The sequence below is a fragment of the Chiloscyllium plagiosum genome, unplaced genomic scaffold, assembly GCF_037043375.1.
Source record: "Chiloscyllium plagiosum isolate Xiang-an unplaced genomic scaffold, Cpla_swu_hap1 HiC_scaffold_2, whole genome shotgun sequence".
NCBI lineage: Eukaryota > Metazoa > Chordata > Chondrichthyes > Orectolobiformes > Hemiscylliidae > Chiloscyllium > Chiloscyllium plagiosum.
Genome location: NW_028270140.1, coordinates 17,068,186 through 17,086,469, shown reverse-complemented (window position 1 = coordinate 17,086,469; position 18,284 = coordinate 17,068,186). Strand labels below are relative to the sequence as shown.

At 45.7% G+C, this 18,284-nt stretch overlaps 1 protein-coding gene across 2 annotated transcripts in view; it reads left to right on the top strand.

Moving 5' to 3' along the window:
• LOC122564897 (CXXC-type zinc finger protein 4-like) overlaps positions 1–8,785 on the top strand; it is a 61,395-nt gene extending 52,610 nt beyond the window's left edge. For both annotated transcript variants that reach the window (XR_015759613.1, XM_043720332.2), the window contains exon 2: positions 6,224–8,785. Coding sequence is in view for 1 of the 2 variants with exons in the window: in XM_043720332.2 (XP_043576267.1) it covers positions 6,224–6,271 (48 nt within the window). In the remaining variant the exon portion in view is untranslated. The remainder of the gene's footprint in view (positions 1–6,223) is intronic.
• The last annotated feature ends 9,499 nt before the right edge of the window (positions 8,786–18,284 follow it).

Genomic DNA, 18,284 nt, shown 5'->3' with positions numbered 1-18,284 from the left:
TCTGCGTGGGATTTCTCCGGGTGCTCCGGTTTCCTCCCACAGTCCAAAGATGTGCAGGTCAGGTGAATTGGCCATGCTAAATTGTCCGTAGTGTTAGGTAAAAGGGGTAAATGTCAGGGTATGGGTGGGTTGCGCTTCGGCGGGTCAATGTGGACTTGTTGGGCCGAAGGGCCTGTTTCCACACTGTAAGTAAACTAATCAAACGCCATCTTCACTAACCTATCTACCTGCGACTCTACTTTCAAGAGCTATGAATCTGCACTCCTTGTTCAGCAACACTCTGTAGAACCTTGCCATTAAATGTATAAGTTGTGTCCTGATTTGCCTTTCCAAAACGCAGCACCTTACATTTATCTAAATTAAACTCCATTGGCCACTCCTTGGCCCATCTGATCAAGATCCCATTGTACTCTGAGGTAACCTTCTTTGCTCTCCACTACACCTCCAATTTTAGTGTCTTTTGCAAACTTACTAATTATATCTGCCATGCTCGCATCCAAATTATTTATATAAATGACAAAAAGCTGTGGACCCAGCACTGATCTTTGTGGCACACCACTGGTCACAGGCCTCCAGTCTGAAAGGCAACCCTCCACCACCACCCTCTGTATTCTACATTCAAGCCAGATACATGTAAATTCTACCCTCAGGATTCCCTCCAACAACTTACCCACCACTAATGTTAGGCTCACCGGTGATGCATCTTCCCATTCCTAATTGTCTGGAGGGCAGTTAAGAGTCAACCAAATTGGCTGGAGTGGCTGGAGTCACGTATAGGCCAAACCAGATAAGGATGGCAGTTTCCTTCCCTGAAAGACATTAGTGAATCAATTTTTCCAACAATTGACAATGGTCATCATGAGACTCTTAATTCCAGACTTTTATTAAATTCAAATTATACCATCTGCCATGGTGGGATTCGAAAGCAGGGCTCCAGGACATTTGACTAAGAGTCCAGTGATAAGACCACTCGGCCATTGGCTCCCTTGATTGAGCCAAGCATTCTGCTTCTGTCTGTATATTCTGCAAATCATTAAAAAACATGAAACTGTTAATCCTACATTGAATAATGAATTAAAATGATTCTGGAGGGTAGGGGTAGGTAGTGGTAGCAGCGGTTTTGTAATTCACCAGACCAAGTACTCAATGTCTCATGGCCTATAATGTGGGTTTGAATCCCACAATGGAAGAAGGTGTAATTTGAGTTCAATAAATAAAAATCTGGAATTAAAAATTAGTCTAATGGACACTGTAATGCTTGTCATGAATACCGATTTTCCACTAATGTCTTGCTATTTGCTATCTGCTATCAGCTATCTGCTGTCTGCGTCTGGCCTATGTGTCTCCAGACCTATAGCGATGTGCTAGCTATGCCACCTACTTCAGTACTGGATGGGTAATAAATGCCAGGCTCTGGATCAGTGGTGCTGGAAGAGCACAGCAATTCAGGCAGCATCCGAGGACAGGCAAAATCGACGTTTCGGGCAAAAGCCCTTCATCAGGAATAAAGGCAGAGAGCCTGAAGCGTGGAGAGATAAGCTAGAGGAGGGTGGGGGTGGGGAGAGAGTGGCATAGAGTACAATAGGTCAGTGGGGAAGGAGATGAAGGTGATAGGTCAGGGAGGAGAGGGTGGAGTGGATAGGTGGAAAAGGAGCTGGGCAGGTCGGACAAGTCCGGACAGGTCAGGGGATCGAGTTGCTGGAGGTTAGAAGCTAGGATGAGGTGGGGGAAGGGGAAATGAGGAAACTGTTGAAATCCACATTGATGCCTGGGGTTGAAGTGTTCCGAGGCGGAAGATGAGGCGTTCTTCCTCCAGGCGTCTGGTGGTGAGGGAGCGGCGGTGGAGGAGGCCCAGCATCTCCATATCCTCGGCAGAGTGGGAGGGGGAGTTGAAATGTTGAGCCACTGGGCGATTTGGTTGATTGGTGCGGGTGTCTCGGAGATGTTCCCTAAAGCGCTCTGCTAGGAGGCGCCCAGTCTCCCCAATGTAGAGGAGACCGCATCGGGAGCAACGGATACAATAAATGATATTGGTGGATGTGCAGGTAAAACTTTGATGGATGTGGAAAGCTCCTTTGGGGCCTTGGATAGAGGTGAGGGAGGAGGTGTGGGCGCAGGTTTTACAGTTCCTGCGGTGGCAGGGGAAAGTGCCAGGATGGGAGGGTGGGTCGTAGGGGGCGTGGACATCCGGCCCTCACATCATTGCCGATGCCACACAACACAGCCACTTCCGGCCCTCACATCATTGCCGATGCCACACATGATGATGTCACTTCTGCCCCCATCATGGCCACTCCCACAGCCACTTCCGGCCCTCACATCATTGCCGATGCCACACAACCACTTCCGACCCCACCAGCGCCATTCTCCTGCATTCTGCTGACACGCCCCCCACAGACCCCACTGTCACTATCCCCACCCCCCCAGAACCCCGAGGGGAACATTACCCCTGCTCATGACTCTATCCCCATTCCCCCCACCATCACACCCACTCCAGGTACTGGCTCCGACCCCACTCCCAGCTCTACACCCACACCAGCTCCCAGCCCTGCCGAGTTTTCACCATCCCCCCAGACTTCCCCCTCACTGAGGACGAACGATCAGTCCTCAGCAAAGGACTCACCTTCGTCCCCCTCCGTCCACGCATCAATGAATTTAATACACGCCGTGACATCGAACAATTCTTCCGTCGCCTCCGCCTCCGAGCTTACTTTCATAATCAGGACTCCCGCCCACCTTCCGAGGACCCCTTCGCCCACCTCCAACACACTGCATCCACCTGGACACCCCGCGCTGGCCTATTACCTGCCCTCGACCTCTTCATTTCCAACTGCCGCCGGGACATTAACCGCCTCAACCTGTTGACCCCCCTCCCCCACTCCAACCTCTCACCCTCACAACGCGCAGCCCTCCAATCCCTCTGCTCCAATCCTGACCTCACCATCAAGCCAGCGGACAAAGGGGGCGCAGTGGTAGTCTGGCGCACTGACCTCTACATCGCTGAAGCCAAACGCCAACTCGAGGACACCTCTTCCTACCGCCCCCTTGACCATGACCCCACCCCCCATCACCAAACCATCATCTCCCAGACCATACAGAACCTCATCACCTCAGGAGATCTCCCACCCACAGCTTCCAACCTCATAGTCCGGGAACCCCGCACTGCCCGGTTCTACCTCCTTCCCAAGATCCACAAGCCTGACCACCCTGGCCGACCCATTGTCTCAGCATGCTCCTGCCCCACTGAACTCATCTCTACCTACCTCGACACTGTCCTATCCCCCCTAGTCCAGGAACTCCCCACATACATTCGAGACACCACCCATGCCCTCCACCTCCTCCAAGACTTCTGTTTCCCCGGCCCCCAACGCCTCATCTTCACCATGGATATCCAATCCCTCTACACCTCCATCCGCCATGACCAGGGCCTCCAAGCCCTCCGTTTTTTCCTCTCCAGACGTTCCCAACAGTACCCCTCCACCGACACTCTCATTCGTTTGGCCGAACTGGTCCTCACCCTTAACAATTTCTCCTTTGAATCCTCCCACTTCCTCTAGACCAAAGGGGTAGCCATGGGCACACGTATGGGCCCCAGCTATGCCTGTCTCTTTGTTGGCTACGTAGAGCAGTTGATCTTCCGTAATTACACCGGCACCACTCCCCACCTCTTCCTCCGCTACATTGATGATTGCATTGGCGCCACCTCGTGCTCCCGCGAGGAGGTTGAGCAATTCATCAACTTCACCAACACATTCCACCCTGACCTTAAATTTACCTGGACCATCTCTGACACCTCCCTCCCCTTCCTGGACCTCTCCATCTCCATCAGTGATGACCGACTTGACACTGACATCTTCTACAAACCCACCGACTCCCACAGCTACCTGGATTACACCTCTTCCCACCCTACCTCTTGCAAAAATGCCATCCCGTATTCCCAATTCCTCCGCCTCCACCGTATCTGCTCCCAGGAGGAGCGGTTCCACCATAGAACACACCAGATGGCCTCCTTCTTTAGAGACCGCAATTTCCCTTCCCACGTGGTTAAAGATGCCCTCCAACGCATCTCATCCACATCCCGCACCTCCGCCCTCAGACCCAACCCCTCCAACCGCAACAAGGACAGAACGCCCCTGGTGCTCACCTTCCACCCTACCAACCTTCGCATAAACCAAATCATCTGCCGACATTTCCGCCACCTCCAAACAGACCCCACCACCAGGGATATATTTCCCTCCCCACCCCTCTCCGCCTTCCGCAAAGACCGTTCCCTCCGTGACTACCTGGTCAGGTCCACGCCCCCCTACGACCCACCCTCCCATCCTGGCACTTTCCCCTGCCACCGCAGGAACTGTAAAACCTGCGCCCACACCTCCTCCCTCACCTCTATCCAAGGCCCCAAAGGAGCTTTCCACATCCATCAAAGTTTTACCTGCACATCCACCAATATCATTTATTGTATCCGTTGCTCCCGATGTGGTCTCCTCTACATTGGGGAGACTGGGCGCCTCCTAGCAGAGCGCTTTAGGGAACATCTCCGAGACACCCGCACCAATCAACCAAATCGCCCAGTGGCTCAACATTTCAACTCCCCCTCCCACTCTGCCGAGGATATGGAGATGCTGGGCCTCCTCCACCGCCGCTCCCTCACCACCAGACGCCTGGAGGAAGAACGCCTCATCTTCCGCCTCGGAACACTTCAACCCCAGGGCATCAATGTGGATTTCAACAGTTTCCTCATTTCCCCTTCCCCCACCTCATCCTAGCTTCTAACCTCCAGCAACTCGATCCCCTGACCTGTCCGGACTTGTCCGACCTGCCCAGCTCCTTTTCCACCTATCCACTCCACCCTCTCCTCCCTGACCTATCACCTTCATCTCCTTCCCCACTGACCTATTGTATTCTATGCCACTCTCTCCCCACCCCCACCCTCCTCTAGCTTATCTCTCCACGCTTCAGGCTCTCTGCCTTTATTCCTGATGAAGGGCTTTTGCCCGAAACGTCGATTTTGCCTGTCCTCGGATGCTGCCTGAATTGCTGTGCTCTTCCAGCACCACTGATCCAGAATCTGGTTTCCAGCATCTGCAGTCATTGTTTTTACCTAATAAATGCCAGGCCACATCTCATGAATGAATTAAAAGTTGTCAATCATTCTTTTAAGCATTGAACTCAGTGTGTGGTGCTCTTTCTTCCTGGTGGATGATAAAGTCAAAATGATCCCCAATTCGTTTTTCAACAACACAAGTCCCATATGGTAAGGGCACTGAAATGTAACCACTTTGTGTGGACCTGGACTCATGTGTGGCCACACGAGATAGGACTGCGGGCTCTCTTTTTGAAACTGCGTGAGTGAGCTCTTTATCTTTTTACGTAAACCCAGGTTTCAGGGTCATTTTCTGCTGCTGTTCCAATTTGATTTCAAAAATTGCCTTGATGGGATTTGAGCTCCCAGTCTGAAAGTTGCTCTAACTCCACCATAAGCCATGTAGTTAACACCAACCTCTTGTCTGGGTAACATTCATCAGCGTTGACTCAAGTACACATATAGCGTTAACCTGACTTCACAAACACTGCCTGATCAGTGACTTATGGCTTCTACTTTGGGCTTGAACATTGAAATGAGCCGAGTGGTTGCTTGAGAAGGTGCAGGGTTTGTGGAACACTGTGCGCATTTTCAGCAAGTGGAGCTGATTTCTGAATTAACATCCAGTACACTCCCTGTGTGTGACCATGGGTTTGACCAATCCCCCTTCACTTGTTTTGAACTGAATTCTGAGGAAGTGTCACTCAACCTGAAATGTTAACTCTGATTGCTCTCCACGGATGCTGCCAGACCTGCTGAGCTTTTCCAGCAATTTCTGTTTTTGCCTCTTCCACCAGTTTTAGTTTGATTTGGAGATGCCGATGTTGGGCCGGGGTGGACAAAGTTAAAAGTCACACAACACCAGGTTATAGTCCAACAGTTTTAATTGGAAGCACCAGCTTTCGGAGCACTGCTCCTTCTTCATTTAGTCTGGGCTCTGGGAAGCTGTAAAATCCTGCCATGGTACAGGAGTAATCGGTCTGATAGTTACTGTGGAATTGGTGACATTGGTGTAAGGAGTGTTCACATCGTGGCCTGTCGGTTTGTGGACGTTCCAATTTCTTGACTACTCGTCGAGAAAAAGAATTTATTTTCCACTTCTCATGATTAATCAAACTTTTCTTTCCTTTCCTTTCATAGAGGGTAATCGTCCCCGGTGGAGGGGAAGCTTTCAGGTGGTTCTTCTGAGAGAAACCGAGGAACTCCTCACAGTCTCATGAAACACGATTTGCCTCACGAGTGGAGAACCAGTTCTACATGTGTTCCCGATACAAGGCACAAGTTTTATGCCAATGGTTCCTATTTGTTATTATAGTGGACATGGTAGTTTTTAAGCATCTTTGGTTTTATGTGAAAACTACGTGCTGGTATTATTAGGGATGAATTGTACAAAAATGCAACTTGTATTGTGCGATGGAGAGAACTGGACAATCATTATAATATGTTACACATTTGTGGCCAGTGTTCATTTAAAAAAAAAACTTGTCTTAAAAGATGGGGATTTAGCAATGACCTGCAGTGCAGTTGTGTCGATGATGAGCATGATTTGTAAGCTTGTGAAGGATATAACTATTTTGCTGTGTGTCAATTCTTTTACTCCTGGGTTTCAACAACGTTTGGATTTTCTTTGCATATTCCCAGTTGTTGCTCGTCCAACCTATTATCAGCTTCTTCTTCATACTAACTGGTTGAAGAAGCTAACAAGGGTATTATAATGCTATTTGGATTTCAAAGGTTGTGGACCTTTTGCATAATACATGAACAGTAAAGACCACTCTGTTTAGTATAGAAAGATCCACGGTCGGGTTAATAGAGGAAGCTACTGTTTGTAAAGAAATCCCCTGATCTCAAAGCCTACATTTGACAGATTCTTTTTCACTTTCTTTTGTTTAAGAAATTATATTTTGGTGATCTTAAAGGGCAATTGGGCTTTTTAGAATCTGCCATTGTAAGCTCTTTGATGCAATCAGGAACTAGTAACTGATTTCTGAGGCACTTAGGTGCGGATGTCAGCAAAAGCTTTTCCTTCTGCTTGGAAGAAAATGTGTGTCACCAGTTACTAGGGCCACTTCCAACATGCAAATGATAGCACCATAAGTAAGATGGAATACTCCTCTCTTTATGATGAGAGCACTGTTATTGTTGTTTAATCTCTCAGTTCCATGTAAAGAGGGATATGGGGGAATCCAGTGGGTTACTGTCTTCACTCTTCTGCTCTGAAATCCAGGATTCTGATCCATCTTCAAAGACCAGAGCAGATCCTTTCTCCCACATTGTCAACAACAAAATTCAATATGCAATATGTTTGAACAGTCTCAACATGCTCACTTCCCATGTAAGAGAAGCATTACCCATTAGTAGAGACTTAGAAGGAATGTCACATAAAGAAACCATTGGGGAGGTTGGTGGAAGGAAGAACAATTTTCAGCCAATTTATTTGGGGTGGTTCAATGGTTAGCACTGCTGCCTCACAGCAGTAGGGTCCCAGATTCGATTCCATCCTCAGGTGACCATCTGTGTGGAGTTTGCACATTCTCCCTGTGTCTGCATGGATTATGTCCGAGTGCTCCGGTTTCTTCCCACAGTCCAAAGATGTGCAGAAACAAAGACAGAAGTTGCTGGAATAGCTCAGCAGGCCTGGCAGCAGCTGTGAAGAGAAATCAGGAGTTAACGTTTCGGGTCCGGTGATCCTTTCTCAGATGTGTAAGTTAGGTGGATTGGCCACGCTAAGTTGCCCGTTATGTTGTGTGGGCTAGGTGGATTAGACATGGGAAATGCAGGGATAGGGTGGTGGGGTGGGTCTGGATGGGATGCTGTTCAGAGGGTTCGTGGACCTCGATAGGCCGAATGGTCTGCTTCCACATTGTGGGGAATCTGTGATTCAAGCCTGATGTCCTGATTTTGGGTTTTCAGCACTTACTTGACATGGAGTCAAGGAAAGTTCAGGTTGCAGTTGTTTCTTGTACAGCTCCACTCCACCCCCTCACCCCCCCCCCCCCCCAACCAGTTTGATACTTCAGGTGACAGTTATCACTTATCCCTCACTTTTAATGAGTACTTGACATATTCACCAAACTCAGAAACAACTTTGCTTTTCCTGCAGCCTTCCCTGAATCGGGGGAACTGTTTTGAATTTAAGCAAAATCAAAATAACCTTCACAGTTTTGTTGGTGCAATCTGCTTGATTTAAATCAAAGTTTTGTACGGATAAATTCCAGTTTTTATTCAATCTGTCAGTTGCTTACAAACAGATAGGAGTTGAGGTTCTGGTCAAAAGGTGAAATGAAGCTGAAATCTGAATTGTAATGGTTGGTGCTGGAGGGTCAACATCCTGAAATGTTGCATCTCTAAAGGGTGCTCTGTAAATGATGCTGCTCTGTATTTTAGCTTCTCCTGCTTTTAATTATTCCGTCTGTTTATGTCTCGGCCACTGGGCACCTTTGCAATAACAGCCTGCAGATGTACGTTTGTGGCCCGAGTTGCATGCTATGTTGGTACTTCTCAATCTTTTTTTTTTGCCTTTGACAACGTTATAGTTGAAACCAGTCGTTACTAAATGTGGATTTGTAGCCTGTCACTGGTCCATCCAGGCTGCATCCGGATGTCTGTGTGGTTTTGTTTTATCAATCTAAAACTATTTTTGTAACTGATTTTGTGAGTAGTTTAACATGCACCTGAATAAAGTGTGTTACTATGATCAGCTCAAAAGATTCAATCCATTTCTTTTTTGATGGTAACAAGTTAACAAGTATTTACATGATGCCTTCTTTGTGGACCTCAGGACGTTCCTTCCCAGCCAATGCAGCATGTTTGAAGTTTAGTGACAAGTGTAATGTAGGGAAATATAGCAGCCAGTTTCTGTGCAGTAAGATCTCATAGCTTTCAATGTGGTAATAACCAGATAGCCCGATGGGACACCTAGGATGATCTCCCTTGATCTTCTTTGAACTGCGCTGTGGGATCTTTTATGTTCAGTTGAAAGTTTTAATGTCTCAGTTGAGACTTTGCCCAGGCTGTGCACCCTTAATACGCCATTGAAGTGTCAGCCTTGATACAGTGCTTACAACTCTCCTTGACCTTTGGACACTGAGACAAGAGCCAAGGGTATGTATGTTTTATTTTTAATTTGTTCATAGGATAAGGGGGCAGCTGACTAGGCCAGCATTTATTGCCCATCCTAGGGAACTGTTAAGAATCTGGAGTCACATGTAGGCCAGACCAGGTAAGGACAGCAGTTTCCTTCCCTGAAGGACATTAGTGAACCAGATGGGTTTTTCTGACCGTTGGCATTGGTTCATAGGTCATCATTTAGACTGATTCCAGATTTTTAAAAAATGAATTCAGATGCCATGGCGGGATTTGAACCTGGGTCTCTGGATTAACAGTCTAGAGATAAGACGACTATGCCATTACCTCTCCCCATGACAACATGGGAATAGGATGAGGATGGAGGTTTGATTATGAGATTTATCTGTTTATTCAAGGGATGAAAGGGCAGTTGTACAGTCACAAGGTGGGAATTCCTGCTCTGTATTAATCAGTAACGCACAAAATTAATTGCTCAGGTCAATAGAAGGTTGGAGTGTAATACAGTACTATGCACTTAGAGCTTCCATTCTACACCCATTGTACCTTCCACTGGTGGTACTGTACATGCAGAGCATAAAGTTAGTATTCCATGATGTATCCATGATGTGGAGGAGCTGGTGTTGGACTGGGGTGTACAAAGTTAAAAATCACACAGCACTATGTTAGAGTCCAACTGGTTTATTTGGAAGCGCTAGATTTTGGAGCGCTGCTCCTTCATCACAACCACCTCCTGAAGGAGTGGCACTCCGAAAGCTTGTACTTCCAAATAAACCTGTTGGACTATAACCTGGTGTTGTGTGATTTTTAACAATGATCTATCCAGAGCTCCATACACTCAGCACTGTGCACAAATGCACTATATAGCCATTGGACCATGAAAACATTTTTTTGCACACCATCTTGTGCAGCCACTGGCAGTGTACCTGCAGTGCTGTTCAGAATGTACATCTGCTGCATTGTGTGCCCTCTACATTGTATGCATCATTAGCAACTTATCCTATATACCCACTCAACTGTGTATCCTCTACACTGTATATTCACTGCACTGCAGTAGACTGCTCGCACCTCAGAAGGGAAGACAGGTGAAAAAAAAGCTTGCCCCACAACCACAACATGCCAGAGGTGGGTTAGATGTTTAAAAGTGGGTAATCCAGCTCTCAGTGGGAAACAGGAGCTGCTAGCCAATCTGATTGGCCATCACTCCTGGCAGCATCAGAGCTGAGTATTGTACACTGCTCAGGCTGCAGGAAAGAGCCCAAAGTGGAACATGGCTTTGCCAAGAAGGTAAATCCTGAGGTTTCAGCGTGAGGAAGCTGCCACGGCATGGAGAGGGTGAGCAGTGGGTAGTGCCTGCTTCTCTGAGATAAACAGTGCAATCTAAAAGGAGGAGGTGACATCTTGGCTGGAGGTGGGTTTGGGGTGCCCTTGAGCCATAGAATCCCTACAGTGTGGGAGCGGGCCATTGAGTCCACACTGACCCTCTGAAGAGCATCCCATCCAGACCTACCCTATAACCCTGCATGTCCCATGGCTAATCCAATTAGCCTACGTAGCCCTGGATTACTATGGGAAATTCAGCATAGCCAATCCACCAAGCCTGCACAAATTTAAACTGTGGGAGGAAACCAGAGTACCCAAAGGAAAGCCACACAGACCTGGAGAACTTGCAAACTCCACATAGACAGTCGCCCAAGGTGGAACGGAATGTAGGTCCCTGACACTGTGGGGCAGCAGTGCCAACCACTGAGGCACCATGCTGCTGAAAGATTCCAGCTGCTTACGTAGGCCTCCATAAAAAGCCCTGCCAACTCTCACCTGTAATTTGGTGTGGTCAAAATATTATTTGGGTTAATGGGCTTGTCAACAAGCCTAAATAACCTGAATTATTAATTTAGATATGGCAGACAGGTTAATTAAGTTCGCTAGAATGCTGGTTTCTAATGCACAGTGATGTCAATAGCGTGGATTCAATTCCTGCACTGGCTAAGGTCTCCTTCTGAACCTCTCCCCTCATCTGAAGCATGGTGAATAAATCACCAACAGTTCTGTCTCCGTCTCTGTGTCTGTCTCTGTCTCTGTTTTTGTCTGTCTGTCTGTCTCTCTCGCCAGTGAGACAACAACCTTGTGATCCTCTGAGACAGCGATGACTTTACCTTTACCCATCTATACTTCCATCGATGTAGCTGGAAGAGCTAAACCCACATCAGTACAAAAGACAAAGGTGGGCTGCTGCTTACCTGGTATCTCAGAATAAACTCCAAACTCTTGAACTAATTTCCTCCATTTTTGTCTCTCTTATTAATTTAGTCTCAATGTTTTAGGCAATTACTAAATAACCATGCTCAGAAGGACTTGTAGTGTTGATTTTTGTTCCTGGAATGGTCTGCTGTGTAATCTATTCAGACCACAACCTTTGTTTGCACTGTTCCATCTGTTGAAACTGCTATTACAAGAACTTTCTCTTGCACCACTGAAGGCTCTTCCTCTGCTTATTTGACTGTTTTCCAACACAAGAGTCACTTTTAAACCCATCATCAATACAAATAGTCCATTCATTCCATTTCCTCACTCCATTCTGCTAGTCCATGGACTTTGCCTTTTACTCATGTTCCCGAATCTTCAATAGATATTTAAACTTGCCAGTAGCTTTTCTTGCATGTTCTACAGTTGTTACATCCCTTGTTTGCTAGACCTCTCTTCATATCAGCTGAGCACTCACTCGGAACGATGTGATAGTTTTTCCACGATCTGGTTCTGGTTTCCTGGGATCTTTTATCACATAAATGTTTGAGGTTTAAGGTGCCTTGTTTATTTTTATTTACAATTTATATTAAGGACTGGATGAGGAAAGTGAATGTACTATAGCCAAATTTGTGAATGATATAAAAATACGGGAAGAGGATGACACCAAAGAGTTTGTGCAGGGATATGGACAGGTTAAGTGAGTGGACAAAAACTTGGCAGATCAAATATAATGTGGGGAAAATGAGAGGTTATGAACTTGGGCAGCAAGAATAGAGGAGCTGAAGATTATTTAAATGCAGAAAGCTACAGCATAGAGGGATCTGGGAGTCTTTGTGTATAAATCATAAAAGTTAACGTACAAATTGAGCAGGAAATAAGACCAAAAGGGCAGTTTAGACCGATACTCTCGAGTTTAGAAGAGTGAGACGGGAGCTAATTAATGTAAGGTGCTGACTGGGATTGACAAAGTAGACATGCGGCAATCTAGAATGAAAGGTCATAGTTTTATGGTAAGATGTAACAGATTTAAAACGGACATGTTGAGAAATTGCATCTCTCAAAGGGTCATGAATCTATGGAATTCACTGCCCTAGAGTGCAGTGGGTGCCAGGACATTTAGTAAATTTAAGGAGGGGATAGATTTTTAATTCGTAATTGGTAGAAGGGTTATGGAGATTGAGCAGAAAAATGGAATTGAGCCTGAGGTAAGATCTATCAAACAGCAGAACAGGCTCGAGGGATGAATTGCCATCTTCTGTTCCAAGTTCTTATTTCTTATCTAAGGAAAGATAACCTGGCAGTGGAGGCAGTCCGGAGAAGGATTATTAGGCTGATTTTGGGCCTGGGGGAAGAGTCCTATGTGGAAAGGTTGAGTAGGTTGGGCCCGTACTCATTGGAATTTAGAAGATTGAGAGGCGACCTTATTAAAACATACAAGATTCTAATGGGGATGTGCCAGGAACAATGCCAAAAGGATGTTTCCCCTTGTGGGAGAGTTTAGGACCAGAGGGCAAAATCTGAGAGTTAGGGGTCACCTTTTTAAGCCAGAGATGAGGTGATCTTTCTTCTCCTAGAGGATAGGAAATTTGTGGAATTCTTTACCACAGAGGGCTGTCGCTGGGTCATTAGTTACATTTAAGGCTTTATACAGCCTTTTGATCTGACAGGGAATCAAGGGTTATGGGGAATGGGCAGGGAAATGGACGTGAGGATCATCACATCAGCCATGATCTCATTGATAGGCTCGATGGATGGAATGGCCTGTTTCTGCTGCTCTGTTTTGTGGTCTATCAGCTGCTGTGAGTTTGAGGCTTTTTAATTAATTCCAATTACTCGTGAAGAATAAACCTTAACAGTTTGATTACCACAATTGATAAGTACAGACTTACAATAAGAATCTATTGCCTTACCAGGTCCAAACTATTTCCAATGGCGCTTTAATTTTACAAAACCAAATCTGAGTAAAATCATGTCTATTGATGTCTTCTGAGATGTTATATGGTACCTCAGAACTCTGACACTTCAGGCCTGGTGAAAACCCATCTCCCTGCATGTAAAGCATTCAAATGTTCAGATAAAACTGAACTAATTGTCACATCTTCTACAACAGGAGCTCCATTGTACAGCACAGAAGATAATTTGGGATTTTTAGGGCCCAAATCCTGCTATAATTCTTTGCACGAACTTCCCACAATGGGATAGTTGTCAACTTGCATTCTGATTAATTAGCTAAAATTTCATTGATCACTGCATTGATTCCTTTCTCAAAGTTCAGAGCTGAAAGGACCTGCAGATATGGTTTGCATTTCCATAAAGTTCATATTTTCACAAACAAACTCAGCTTTGGCAAATGCACCTCTTTTATCAGTCAGAAACTTTGCAAGTGTGGCAAGACCAATCTCGAGTCAACAAGTAAGGTTGCAAAATTAATTAGAACTAAAGTCTTTATCTGAATGCACAAAGCATTCAAAACAAAACAGATGAACTGAGGGCATGAATAGAAATAATTAAGTTTGATCTGAGAGCCACTGCAGAGACACATTGGAGGACAATATGGATAGACATTTGAATATTAACGGGTGCTTGATATTTAGAAATGGCAGGACGGTAGAAAAGGGATGTCTCTTTTAATTAATGTTATGACAGAGAGATAACAAGGGTATAGTAACAATCTGGGTTAAAATGAGAAATGATAAAGGCAACAAATCACCATGTCTCCTGGACTATAAAGGAAGAAATAGTGGGAACTTTTGGGAAAGGTATAGTAATGATCATGGGTGATTACAATCTGCATTTTGATTAAACAAGTCAATTGGACAGAGCTAATCTTGATGGACAGTTCAGGATAGTACTTTCTACAGCAAACTAGAAAGCAAGGTATTTGAGCTGTGTTGTATAACAAGATAGGAATAATTAATAACATCATAGTGAAGTTGCTTCTAGGTACCAGTAGTCGTAGTATGATTAAATTTTACATTCAGTTTGAAGGAGAAAAGAGTGTCCAAGGCTTAATTTATTTTAACTTAAATAAGGGCCATTTTGAGGATCTGAAAGTGGAGCCAATTGAAGTCATTGCAGCTGTACAGGACATGGGTTAGGCCACTGTTGGAATATTGCATGCAATTCTGGTCTCCTTCCTATCGGAAAGATGTTGTGAAACTTGAAAGGGTTCAGAAAAGATTTACAAGGATGTTGCCAGGGTTGGAGGATTTGAGAGGCTGAACAGGCCGGGGCTGTTTTCCCTGGAGCGTTGGAGGCTGAGGGGTGACCTTATAGAGGTTTACAAAATTATGAGGGGCATAGATAGGATAAATAGACAAAGTCTTTTCCCTGGGGTCGGGGAGTCCAGAACTAGAGGGCATAGGTTTAGGGTAAGAGGGGAAAGGTATGAAAGAGACCTAAGGGGCAACTTTTTCCACACAGAGGGTGGTACGTGCATGGAACGAGCTGCCAGAGGAAGTGGTGGAGGCTGGTACATGAATAGGAAGGGTTTGGAGGGATATGGGCCAGGTGCTGGCAGGTGGGACTAGATTGGGTAGGGATATCTGGTCGGCATGGGCGGGTTGGACTGAAGGGTCTGTTTCCATGCTGTACATCTCTATGACTCTATAATTGTAAGTGAATTAGTAAGTTAGATTAAGGGATGTGGATGACATTTAAGGAAACATTTGAGAATATACAGAATAGATACATTCCAATAAGAAAGAAAAAAAATTGTAGAGGTGGACACACAATTTGTGGTCCACTAACAAGTTAAAGCTATAATTTAAAGTCAAAGTTAAAGAAAAAGCTCATAATTATGCACAGCTGGGTGGCAGGTCAGAAGCTTGGACTGAATATAAAGAATAGCTAAAGGTGACTAAAAGATTAATAAGGAGGAAAACATTAGGATATGAGAAAAAACTCATGTCACAATTCACTGGGAATATTCTGGAAACCAAGCCCGAACCCCCCCACACCCCCAGAGTCATCCCAAATGTGAAAAGATTTCATGAGATTAGCCAAAGTCCCCAATATACCTGACGGACAAATCCAGGTGAAAAGATACACTCATCAGGTTTGCGTGCTTATTAAGAAAACAACGATAGATTGTAAACAGATTGATTGGAACTGTCAGAGAAATACCCAATTGAACAGAGACCACCCAAGTATGGATCAGGTGAAAATGACAAGCTGTTTATTACAAGCTATATCACTGGAAGAGATATTGACTAGGCTGACACAGAACTGACTGTCTGTACAGGTAGACTAAGGGTTCTCTCCCTTGAGCAGTGGGCCCAGGTAGTTTTATAGGGGTACAGTAATGTGGTGTGAATTAGAGTACAATCAAGAGTAAAACACAATCAATGGGAGGACCATCAGACATCCAGTAGCAGCAATCAGTCAGTGATTGAGTTAGGAGATTGTGATCCTCAGTGAGAGTAGGTGTTAATTAGATTAGATTACATTACAGTGTGGAAACAGGCCCTTCGGCCCAACATGTCCACACCGACCCGCCGAAGCACAACCCACCCATACCCCTACATTTACCCCTTACCTAACACTACGGGCAATTTAGCATGGCCAATTCACCTGACCTGCACATCTTTCGACTGTGGGAGGAAACCGGAGCACCCGGAGGAAACCCACGCAGACACGGGGAGAATGTGCAAACTCCACACAGTCAGTCGCCTGAGGCGGGAATTGAACCCGGGTCTCAGGCGCTGTGAGGCAGCAGTGCTAACCACTGTGCCACCGTGCCGCCCACTTATCCTGTTTCTTATGTTTCTTATCCTGGCATCGATGGGTTTCCATTGTGGTTAGTCCGCAAGCAAGGTACCTTGGTGCCTTTCAGTCTGAGCAACCCTTTGTCCAGTATGTGCGTGGAGGGAGGCTGCCCTTAGGGCTTCAGGAGCGGTTGTGCTTACTGAGGGCTAGGAAGTCTATTGTCGGGCTGTCTTGGGAAGTGGCTTGAGTCATCTCCTGTTTGCTGCCTAGTGTCTTAGTTAGCCTGTTTGGTCAAGGCTGGGGCACTCTGGGTAGTTTCTGTTGTGGCTTAGGCAGACATGGTTCCTTACGTTCTTTGTGGCCATGCTGTGGGTGGACAGGGAAGCAGATTTTCTCCCGCAGTAACTGATGGCAGGAAACAGAAACATGAATCATGGACTGACAACTCTCTACAACATAACTCTACTGCATAAGAAATTCCCACACACATACAAACAGGCACAAAAAGAGACAATTCAAGTCACAAATGTTATGGGTGGGAAAGAAACAAATGGAAGGCAGTCCATGTTATGAGCATCAATGAGAGGTTTTCCATTAGTTTCCTTCTGGTTGATTTTGACTGTTGAAGAGAACGTAAGGTTGTGGGCACACTAATTTTCAATCTTTCATTCACTAGTTGAATATTCATCATTTCTGCCTCTTTCCTCTTTCTTTCTCAGAAGGTAATTTGCCAACAGATAGAGAATAGTTACCTTCTTGGAACGTTCTTTTACTGCTTCACTCACAGAAGGGAAATGTTTTCTCTTCCACAGGCTGGATGTTTATGTTGTATTGTGCAATTAGAGAGTCATAGAATTATACAGCGTGGAAACAGACCCGTTTGATTAGATTCCCTGTAGGGTGGAAACAAGCCCTTCGGCCCAACTAGTCCACACTGACCCTTTGAGAAGTAACCCACCCAGACCCATTTCCCTGACTAATGCACCTAACTCTACAGGCAATTTAGCATGGCCAATTCACCTGACCTGCACATCTGTGGACTGTGGGAGGAAACCCACACAGACATGGGGGGAATGTGCAAACTCCACACTGTCACCCGCGGCTGGAATTGAACCTGGGTCCCTGGTGCTGTGAGGCAGCAGTGTGAACCATTGAGCCACCATGTTGATCCAAAAGACATTAAAAACTGACCTAGTCCCATTTGTCTGCATTTGGCCCTTAATGTCTTAGATCTTTCCTATCTAAGTACCTGTCCAAATGTCTTTTTAAGGTCATTACTGTATCTGCACTTACCACTACCTCTGGCAGTGAAAAGGTTGCCCTCAGGTCCCTTGTAAAGCTTTCTCTTCTCACGTTGAACCTATGCCCTTTAGTTTTGGACTCCCTGGGGAAAACACACAGACTGTTCACCCTATTCATGCCCCTCATGATTTTATAAACCTCTATAAGGTCACCCCTCAACCTATCTAGCCTATCCAGGCTCTCCTTTTAATTCAAACCCTCCAGTCTCGGTAATATCCTTGTAAATCTTTTATGCACCCTTCCCTTTTTAAGAAATTCCCACACACATACAAGAATAGCAAGCTTTCCAGAATTTTGCCACCTGAGTGGATTACATGGTCTCAGATGAGGTGGGGAGTGTCTGAGTTGCACAAATTAGCATAAATGTATAAAGCTTGCTGGAGGAAGACATTTGCTGTATAGCATTCATTGAGAAAAAGAAACATGAGATTTGCCAATCAGAGGACAGAAGAGAACAGCTAGAAACAGAACATCCCCCAATGGGTTGGAACGTTAAGTGATGTCAAAGTTTACATTTATTTTGATAGGGTTTTTTTATTAGATTAGATTAGATTCCCTACAGTGTGGAAACAGGCCCTTGGGCCCAACCAGTCCACACCGACCCTCCGAAGAGTAACCCACGCAGACCCATTTCCCTCTGACTAATGCACCTAACACTACAGGCAATTTAGCATGGCCAATTCACCTGACCTGCACATCTTTGGATTGTGGGCGGAAACCCACACAGACACGGGGAGAATGTGCAAAATTCACGCAAGGCTGGAATTGAACCTGGGACCCTGGAGCTGTGAGGCAGCAGTGCTAACCACTGAGCCACCATGCCACCCCATGGTACTGTTTATCTTGTTGCTGTTTAAAC